General features: G+C 39.5%; 1 protein-coding gene across 1 annotated transcript; it reads right to left on the bottom strand.

The window, feature by feature from the left end:
* Positions 1-638: 638 nt before the first annotated feature.
* Positions 639-9,866, bottom strand: msh4 (mutS homolog 4). Its single transcript, XM_059353439.1, has 20 exons — positions 9,442-9,866; positions 7,780-7,950; positions 6,957-7,120; positions 6,742-6,852; positions 6,472-6,587; positions 6,212-6,385; positions 5,957-6,129; positions 5,783-5,850; positions 5,170-5,244; positions 4,966-5,030; positions 4,723-4,892; positions 3,986-4,122; positions 3,720-3,823; positions 3,115-3,239; positions 2,252-2,452; positions 2,018-2,136; positions 1,800-1,928; positions 1,428-1,602; positions 1,255-1,343; positions 639-945 (listed from the first exon to the last, which is right to left on the bottom strand). Exons 1-20 carry the CDS (start codon positions 9,641-9,643, stop codon positions 748-750), a joined length of 2,766 nt encoding a protein of 921 aa, XP_059209422.1. The 5' UTR covers positions 9,644-9,866; the 3' UTR covers positions 639-747.
* Positions 9,867-10,118: the final 252 nt, after the last annotated feature.

Below are 10,118 nucleotides of genomic sequence, written 5' to 3'. Positions count from 1 at the left end.
ATATTTTTTGCTCATACATCTTAGTGTTACAACATTTTCTCTTTTATTTATTTGCTCTTATTTATTAGGCTATTTATTTATAAACAAAAGTAAATTCTAATAATGACAACAAAAAGTAATAAAGCTAGATAAAAAAAGATGAATATATATATATATATATATATATCACCTTTTTTATCTATATATATATATAGATATATATATATATATTCATATTTTTTATCTAGCTTTATTACTATTTGTTGTCATCATTAGAATTTACTTTGGTTTTTATTTTATCTTACCTTACTTTATTTTTTTATCTAATTCATTTCTAACCCTAGCCTACAGTGTTTCCTCACTGCTTGACATTGAGATGGCGCTTCCTCAGTTTGTGCTTTGTTTATAATGGGACGGGTGGGATGGAGGGTCAGTGGTGGAGGGTTGGGGATGGGCTGTGGGTGTTGGGGTGGAGGGTTGGTTGCTTGTTTCTGTTTTATTTTTTATGTGAAGCACTTGGTGTTACATTTCCTTTGTATGAAAAGTGCAATACAAATAGAGTCTGTTTGATTGATTGATCTTACACATCCACATTTTCAAAAAAAAAAAGAATGTGGTATCATATTATTTTTGAAGTCCAAAAAAGAAACCAAAGAACATTTAAATTCAGAGAAATCCATTTATTATCAAATATGTTAAACATAAAATGCCCAGAAGTCATCAGATCTTTCATTTTGTAAGTGTATCACTGCCTCAGGCAGAAATCACTCATTCCTCCTCTGTGTCAAAGGACTCTAGCTGCCCTGCTGCCTGCAGCTCTGCCTCATACTGCTTCTTCAGGCCCTTCAGATACATACGCAAGCTGTCGGGGTCCAGTCTGGAGTTCCTGGCAGCCTGCAGGAGGCGGGTGGCCAGGTGGTACACAGCCCTCTGCCTCTGTGTTTCCGGATCACTGTGATGTTTGGCCTAGAGCAATAATAAACCACACCATGGGTCCTGTCTCTTTACTCAGCACTTCTCTGATATAAAGCAGGATTATTTATGGCACACAAATATATTTGTGCTTTCTGTCAGGAGAGGTCACAGCAAGCATTTGGCTCTCTCAGGGTCAAATATTTGTTTCTCGTAAATTAGAGCTTTCTTACTGCTGCACATATGTGGGACACGCTATCAAGTCACAAAACTAAAATGAACTGTAAATAAAGGCACACATGACAGGTTGAGGCACCAAAGATTGGACAACAAAAGTCAAAAGCTGATCTTCATGAACCATACCAAAAGCTGCTGGTTAACTTTGGAGGCAATTATCTTTGCCTCTTGGATTATGTTTGAAGGAAGTGCAGTCATTTCTGCTGCTCTCAGACCTAGAAGAGCGAAAAAACAAGCTCTGTAACAATTTCTATGACCAGTTTCAACAGAACTGTACTAAGATTTCACTGACTCTGTACCATAGTGTCGTTCTTCAGAGCATCCTCGATTAAGTAGGTATGTATACACCACACTCTCTGCACCAGTGCCAGCGCTGCGTGTGTGCTGAACCTCCATGTGCTGGTTCTCCACATTGGGATAAAGAGACTCCAGCTGACACAGCTCAAGAAAGTGTGTGGCAAACAGAGTGAATGCCTGCAAATAGTAGGGAAATGGCACACACCTTAAACATTCCAATATTGACTTTACGACTCATCTATTGACCTAATAGGTGTACCACAATAGACAGTAACAGGTTAAAAGACAAATATAGAACATAAGAATCTCATTCATCTGGTTTTCATTTTAGAGAAAGGAGTGCTAGCGCAGGACTGTAAACGTGCGTACTCTACCTTTAGGCTAAGGAGGAACTCACAGACTGAGTGACAGATGCCGATGCCCTCCTCAGCACTGGTGCCACGCCCCAACTCATCTATGATGATCAGGGACCGGTCACTTACGTTGTGGATTATGTAAGAGATCTTTGGGGAGCAAATACGCAGTCAGTCATAATTTAATGGTTTCTTTTCCTTTAAGAATGTGAGCAGCCATTATGCAAAAAACAACACACCTCCTTCATTTCCAACATGAAAGTGGAAGAGTTTGTTTCAAAATCATCATCCACACCAATTCGGGTGAAAATCTGATCAGCCACACGAAAAGAGGCATACTCAGCAGGGACAAAGGAGCCTGGAATAATAATGCATGGGTATTACTGAAAAAACTCAAGTCAAGTCAAAGCATGGCACTTTGCAATCCAAATTCACATCCAAATTCACATGAGACTGAAAGATTTCCTGCTGACCTATTTGAGCCATGATCTGACACAGCGCCACCTGTTTGAGGTAGGTGGATTTGCCGCTCATGTTTGGTCCAGTGATGATGACAAAGTTGCTGCCCTCGGAGATGTAGCTATTGTTTGACACAGGCTGCTGTCCAACCATTCGCTCCAGAATGGGGTGACGACCCTGCTTGATGGCCAGTGTGTCTGTGAACTCTGGGCGCACTGGCAGACACAGCAGAAAAAAAGCAACAATGAAAAATCCCTCTTCTTGTTTATTTATTAACTCTCTGGATGATCAAAATGCATTAAAATACAGCTAGTATCAGTTAGTATTTGGCAATTATGTTACAAACCTCTATAGCCAGGAAAATGTGATTCAGTTATTATAATTAGTATAATTAATTGCTAACTGAAAGGTGTGTCACGACATAATAAAAGATGATTTTTAAGAGAGGTGTGTGCAGTGGTTACAGCCAGCTAGCTCCTCTGCTCAGGAGATTTGTCTCGGTAAATACAGCACACCAGTGCACACTTATGTAACAAGGGTAATCTGAGTACATGCTGGCTGTGATGGAGAGGGGCAGGCCGTCAGCACATGTCTATGGAGATACGCTTTCAGACAGCTGAGGGCCAGCGCTCACCACCCACGTGGCTGATCGGGCTGGTGCTGCCCACGACCTACACACACTCAAAAAAAAAAGAACTGAGGCGAGCAGAGCTGCCAGCTCAGCGGAGCCGTTTCTGGCTGTCATGTGTGACGTTGGCTGGGTGCTGCCTTGTGTGCACACAGCACTCCCTCAGACAACACATCAGACCTGTACATGGTTAATTTGACAGTTTGACTGACTTGAGATTGGCACTCGACAACAGTGATTCATACTTACCATAGTCTGAGATGGTGCAAGCATTGGCCAGTGACAGCAACATATCCAGCATGGATACAGCATCAGAGAGCTTGTAAAGGCAGTGGATGTGCTCATGGATGGTGCTAAGCAGTTGGCATATCACCCTGTAAAGAGACAGGTTAGATGCTGCAGGGACATAGCACTTGAGGAAAATAGCTAACAAACAGCACCCTCTGGTGGACAAAAAGTAGAGCATAATATGAAAACTTGCTTAGGTGGAGAAATGTAGAAACTTGCAGTGCCCCCTTTTTATGAGTGACTCAACAAATTGGTTGTCAGCTAAGAAGTACATTCTGTGGCATTTTATCTGGGGATTAAAAACCATTGATTACAGCAGCATGTTCGCATCTCTGGCATCAAAACAATATTTAAAGATAATCTTTGAATTGAGGCACATTTCTGAATAATCATATATTTCTGGAGGATGAAAAAAGTGCCAGAGAAACGATTTGAGGATGATTTCTTAGTTAAGACATTCTTTAATAAAGGAGGCCCTTTTAGAAATCTTTCTTTCAATATTCAGTACAGTATGATTATCACATTACTGTAAATGTTTGTAAGTCTTAGGATCATGATTTCCTTACACATAGGACCTGTGAAAGATCTCCCTCAGGGCCTCATCACAGCGGTCATTCATCTTCATCAGATCAGCAATAGTGAAGCCATAGTTGTTCTTCTGCTTGGTTACCTGCAGTGGCAGATGTTGAGACACAGCTTTTGTGCTTATTCATTGATTCAAACTTTATTGTTCCCATGTTGGCAATTTATCCTCTCACAGCTTATCATTTTTTCTGTAGCCAGCCTGTTAGCTCTCAGTGTTCTCTCTTTCCCTGCCTTTAGAGGACTATACCTTGATAAACTCTGGGGGGAGCTTCCCTCCAGGCAAGACCACTCCCTCAAGCTTCATCTGGATGAAGAACCCTCGTGCTGTGCTGAAGCTGGTACGCATGGGCAAACCATATTTCTCCCCCATCTGGTTCACGAGCCCTTTGCAACACAATGCCATTCAAAAAGCTTTGTTCTGTAAACCAGCTATTCTCAACCTTGGGGTCCCGACCCTAATTGGGGTCGCGAGATGATTTCTCGGGGTCGCCAAATCATTTTGGAAGTCAGCTCTGTCTCCACTGTGTTAAAGTGTTCATGTGTTAATGTGGTTTTGGTCACTTAATGGTTTTTTTTGGTCATTTTGTGTTTTTTGTTTTTTTTCATTTTGTGTCTTTTTTTGGTCATTTTGTGTCTTTTTAGGCCATTTTGTGTCTTTTTTTGATCATTTTGTGTCTTTTTTTAAAATAATTTTGTGGTCAATTTGTCTTTTTTGGTCATTTTGTTGCCTTTTTTGGACATTTTCTGTCTTTTCTAGTCATTTTGTGTCTTTTTTGGTAATTTTGTTTCCTTTTTTTGGTCATCTTGTTTCTTTTTTGGGTGATCTGAACTGTGCATGTGAGATTCTGTTCAGTGAGGGGGGGTCGCGGACAACATGCATGTTAAATTGGGGGTCGCGACTCAAAAAGGTTGAGAACTACTGCTGTAAACACTAAACAAAAGATTCTCAACCAAAGATATTAACCGAACAAGCAGAATAAATACCTGCTATGTCGTCCACTATCTCAGTGTAAGCTCTGCGTGCAATGTCGAGGAACTCGTTGATGTTTGGGCGGACGGCATAACACTTCTGGGTGCGCATGTTCAGGCTCCCCTTCAGGTAGGTAGTGTCGTCATTAATCACTGTCTTGATTTGCTCTAGGATCATGTCAAACCTGAGGAGAATACAAATATTACACAGTGGAAGACGACTGTAGACATAGTGCATCACAGTAAAAGGTTAAGTACCTGTTGTCTTCAAGTGAGGTGCTATATGCCTTGAGCAGAGCTGTGTTGCAGTTCTTTAGCACCATCTGTTAATAGTGTGATAGTTAAAGCACTTACTATGTGAATTCCAACCAAATAATAATATGTACAATATTTTTGTGGAATAAAATCTTTTTTTTCTCATTCTATCCATGGCTGTGGGATTATTTTTGAAGTTTCACAGACCCTTAGCCGTGGCACCAGATCCAATGTGTGTTTCAGTTGAATGATGTGTGTAATTTTTGCTTCAGCAACCTGAACCTGTACAAATACAGCAAAAAAACAGTACTGAAAAGTGCCTGAAAAGAAAAGACAAACCAATCATATACATGTACGCAATTTTTGGCATTTAGTTGAAGGGACAGTTCACCCCTAAATCAAATATACATTTCCCCCCTTTCCTGCAGTACTATTTATCAATCTACATTGTTTTGGTGTAAGCTGCAAAGCGATACCAGCTGTCAAGATGTCTGCCTAAAATATAATGGAACTAGATTGTCAACAAACATAAACAACAATCTCTTTTTTTCCAGAAACATGACCTCTCAAGATAATCCACACACCTTGTTGTGTTCAGTTTCGCGTAGGGAATACTTTCTTTCAAACACAGTTCCTAAATAATCTTGATTGATATATAGCACTACAGGCAAGAGGAAAAATATGCATTTGATGTTGGTGGGAACTGTCTCTTTAAACACTTTAAAACACATACACACATGCAAATTCACTGCGGGTCAAGACATTCCATTGCAACGCAATCATCTTGTATAAACATGAGTACTAAAAGTACTGTACGTACTGTTTCCTGCTTTGGGATTTGGACAAGAACAGAGAGCAGCTGGTCAATGTCAAGGAAATGACCTATGGCTGAGGAGTGCAAAAGAACACATGTTCAAATACTGTGACATGCTCCTAACTTCACTATGCCCGATATTAAATGTATGGTTAAAAACATTTGTGCTTTTTATCTGACCATTCTTCAGGCCGAAGAAGAGCTCCTCATCCTGTAGCAGCTCTTGTATGGTGTCCAGGCGTATGTTGATGGTGTCCACATCTATCAAAGGCTCCAGAATGTTGGAGCGCAGCCTTCTAGCCCCGCCAGGTGTTTTAGCGTGGTTAAGTACCCCTAACAGAGTATGTTCGCTCCTATACACAGAGGAAAGACAGACTGAACTTACTGTACATGATTATTTAAGCACTACACACACAAAGAGCCTTGCTCTCTTACCTGTGGTCTCTGTTATTGACCACCAACTCCAAGTTAGCAGCAGATGCTGAGTCAATCATCGCTGTCTGTTCACTCCCTTTAAAGCTCACTTTGAGAGACTTCGCAGCGTAGACAGAGTTCTGAATGAACTCCAAATATTTCAGCAAAGCAGCTGCTGCTGCTAGGCAATAATACCTGAACAAATCACGACATTTGGTGATTCAACAGAAATTGTGTGACAGTACATCTATTTCTATAAATGATTGTACTCAGTGGCGTACTTAGCTTGCACTTCCATGAGGACTGTGCCAAATTCTGGAGCACACAGCTGCTGAATGTACTCCAGTCCTTTCCTCTCATTAAAATACTTCCTTTGGATAGCAGTGAAGGCTACTCCCTGACAAATACATAATCACATTACCACACCAACAGTTAACAACAACACATGTCAATAGGTGTGAGAGCGAGTGTGAGTAAGCTACTTTTTGTTTTAAATGTCTGGGTATTTGTTTGCATGAATGGTGTGTTTTACTTGTGTTCTGCATTGGTACCGGAAAGTTCTCTGTGATGAGGTTGAACAGCTTTGTCCCTTTCCCCTTCTCACTGGCCGTGTCAGGCATCAGGATTTCCAGTGGCACCAAGATGTGAATCCTGGTTATGACCTTCAGAAAACATATGACTGAGACTAAGTGTCTCTGCTGAGTGTCAACACAGTTAACAGCCAGTCAAACATGTAGATTATAGCTTTTGACAAAGCATGGATTACTTTGGCATATGTCCCAGTGTCTGCAAACTGTGAGAGTATAAGCTCTGGACATTTGAGGTTGAGACTGGCCATGCCAATCTCTCCCCTGGCCAAACCGCGCCCTTCGACCACAGCCACAATCACAGAGGCACCAGAGGTTGTTGTTGCAGAGGAGCAACTTGTTGCTGCAAAAACAAAGAAATCAGAATTACAAGCACTGCTTCAGCCATGCTGACATGACATGACATTGTTCCATAAGAACAAACACTATCAGTATGCACCGTCAACTTTCTTGGTTAATGGTAGAGTACAGGTTGGCGTGCAATACAACAAAAATTTTTAGAAACACTGTCTATTCTTTTCAACCTGTTTTCTTATATAACCAAATTGTCAGATGTGATCAGGTTCATTCTTATGTGACAAGGTCAGCTAATGGTGGTCAGATGATGTTACCATGTCCAAAATCAAATGCCTTAAAGAGAACAGTTATTTATCGTGCTATCAGTTATTGGAATAATTGCCCACTGAATATACATGAACTGAATAGTAAAGTATCTTTTAATTATTACTTGAGAATGCACTATTTAAATTTGTGAGTAGTGAATTAACATATTTACTGTATGAAAGTGAGAATTAATGTAATAGATATGAATGTAATAACTTATTTGGAATGATTTCTGATGATGTATATAATAATGTCTACAATGTTTAATTGTTAAGTGATTTTTGTTTTGTCTTGTGGACCCCAGGAAGACTAGCTCGTCCCACTTTTGGTGACAGCTAATGGGGATCTTTTTAACAATAAACAATAAACATGTTCAAATATTATCTAAAGCTGGCGTACTGGTGTGATCCGTTATTGGTGTCCTTGCTGGGTGTGTGCCGGTGGCCCCAGCAGAACCTGGGGTCCTCCTGAGTTTTGGTGTTCCTCCTCGGCTGCGGAGGGAAGAGCTGTCCGAGGTGATAAGAAGTGACGTATTTATCCTGCCTAACCTGAAGCTTTGATGGAACTGACCTATGTCAAGACAAAATATGAGCAGAGAATCAATCAATCAACCAACCAGACTTTACTTGTATGGCACTTTTCATACAAATAAAATGTATCCTAAAGGGCTTAAAGTGAAAAAACAAGAACTTCACTATTCCCCGGTGGGAAATAGCTTTGTTACAGTCGCTCCTATATTAAATATAGAACATATCTGAAGTAAATATAGATATGTACAATAGAATAATATAGAAATATAAATATGTACAAATATGTATTATGTAAAAAAAAGTGTAACAATTTAATTATTGCACTTGATTTCTGTGCATATAAACACTTTCTGCTGCTACACTTGTACAATATAAATATTCTATTTTTTACAGTTTTATTTTTTATACTTACACTTTATTTAAGACATTCCAGAGTACAATCACTGTGAGCCAATGCAACGGAATTTCGTTCAATGTGCATATTTTTTGTATAACTGAATGACAATATAGTCCGTCTAAGTCTAAGTCTATAATATGCATAAAATGATTATAAATAAAGTTATAAAGTAATGAATCATGTGGTCATGGCTGCTGAGGAGTTGAAATTAGTCTATTGACTCTGAGAGAGGAATTGAAAAGTTTGATGGCCACAGTTTGAACTAAAAACTATTAACAGAAACAAACTCATACATTCAGAAATGTCAGTGTGGTATTTTACTTTTTTACTCTAACCTCATTTTGTTAGCCATTGCTGTGCAAGTAAAATATCGTCACCCTGTTAAAATAATCACCTAACTCATTTTTTTCAAGTTTTGCAAGAAACACAAAAAACTTCACCAAAAGTGTAACATATGATATTTATTGATCATGTCACTCAAAAAGGATGTAACAAAGGATGGCTATTGGCATAGTAATAACACTGTGTGTAAATTATGTAAATTAAGAGAAATAAATTACTTAGGCAATTTTTTGAACATGCCTTTGTGACTTAAGCAAGATATGGTAACACTTTATTTTGAAGGTGTCTACATAAGAGTCACACAAGCCTGTCAGAAACACGACATGACAAGTATCATGAGCATTAATGTTACTTCAAAGTGTCATTAATGTTCATGACACATCTCATGTCATGTTTATGACACACTCATGTCACTCTTATGTAGACACCTTAGAGTAAAGTGTTACCAATGTTAGTGTCAACAATAAAACACTGATAAACTAAACTGATAACTGAACAATCTCCCTCTAGCTCTTCTTTGCCGGGTTCTTATCTGATGCCTATGAATGTTAGCCAGGCTATATGAATGTGGCAAATTGTCAAAGAAGTGATGACCTTAAAGGGGTAAAATCACATGATCTGATCAACTGAGCATGTAGGCGACTTTACCATAGGTGGCCGGCGTCATGAGGAGATGATTTAGGCAAAAAAAACAAAAAACAATTTTGACAAAAAAATCACTTAGGCGATTATTTTAACAGTGTGACGATATGCTAATGCTAGTATAAACTGCTCTGGCTACCATAAGATCACCTGAGGCCACTCGGGGGAGTGATGGACCATGGCTGGAGCTCGTACTGCCTTCATCTAAACTTTGGTGGGGTGAGGGGGAGGAAGCTGATGCGGGACCGTACGAGGTGGTTTCATTTAGTCCGCTTCTGTCCATCGGGGACACACCCCATGTTTGTCTACCGTCCGAGGTGTCACCTACCTCTTCTGTGCTGCTACCAAACATGTCAAAGCCTCGTAAAGGCAGCTTAATAGACGTATATTACCGAACTACCGAACTCATTAACACGTCTGTAAAATTCTGCGAGTATGCCAGTAAACAACTGAAAACAAGCCGACATGGACTGTGAAGTCCGGTAGCTAGCTACGAAAACCGCCACACTCCTACTGGTCAAATCTGCGCGCGATCATATTAGATCCTAACAAATAGCGTCTGCGCATGTCAGTTAAGTCAATTAAAAGACTGACCTTTTTTCAGTGTCAGTGCCATACACTGTCAAAAGTATATAATACAGTCTATGGTCACTACTGTAAAACGAAATTATGAGATACAGAGTCATGACTTTTTGTCTCAGAATTAAGTATTATATCTCATAATTTCGATTTTTTTTTTAAATCCCATAATTTTGACTTTTTTATCTCATGATTATGACTTTTTTATCTCATAATTATGACTTTTTATCTCAAAATTTCGACTTTTT

Source organism: Centropristis striata, chromosome 16, assembly GCF_030273125.1.
Source record: "Centropristis striata isolate RG_2023a ecotype Rhode Island chromosome 16, C.striata_1.0, whole genome shotgun sequence".
NCBI lineage: Eukaryota > Metazoa > Chordata > Actinopteri > Perciformes > Serranidae > Centropristis > Centropristis striata.
This window is presented reverse-complemented; position numbering and strand designations above follow the sequence as displayed.

Coding starts and splice junctions, on each gene's coding strand:
- msh4 (XM_059353439.1), bottom strand. CDS start 9,643: ATGTTTGGTAGCAGCACAGAAGAGGTAGGTGACACCTCGGACGGTAGA. Junction 5,245..5,782: donor AAATCCCAAAGCAGGAAACA/GTACGTACAGTA, acceptor GTATTTGTACAG/GTTCAGGTTGCTGAAGCAAA. Junction 5,031..5,169: donor ATCTGGTGCCACGGCTAAGG/GTCTGTGAAACT, acceptor CACTATTAACAG/ATGGTGCTAAAGAACTGCAA.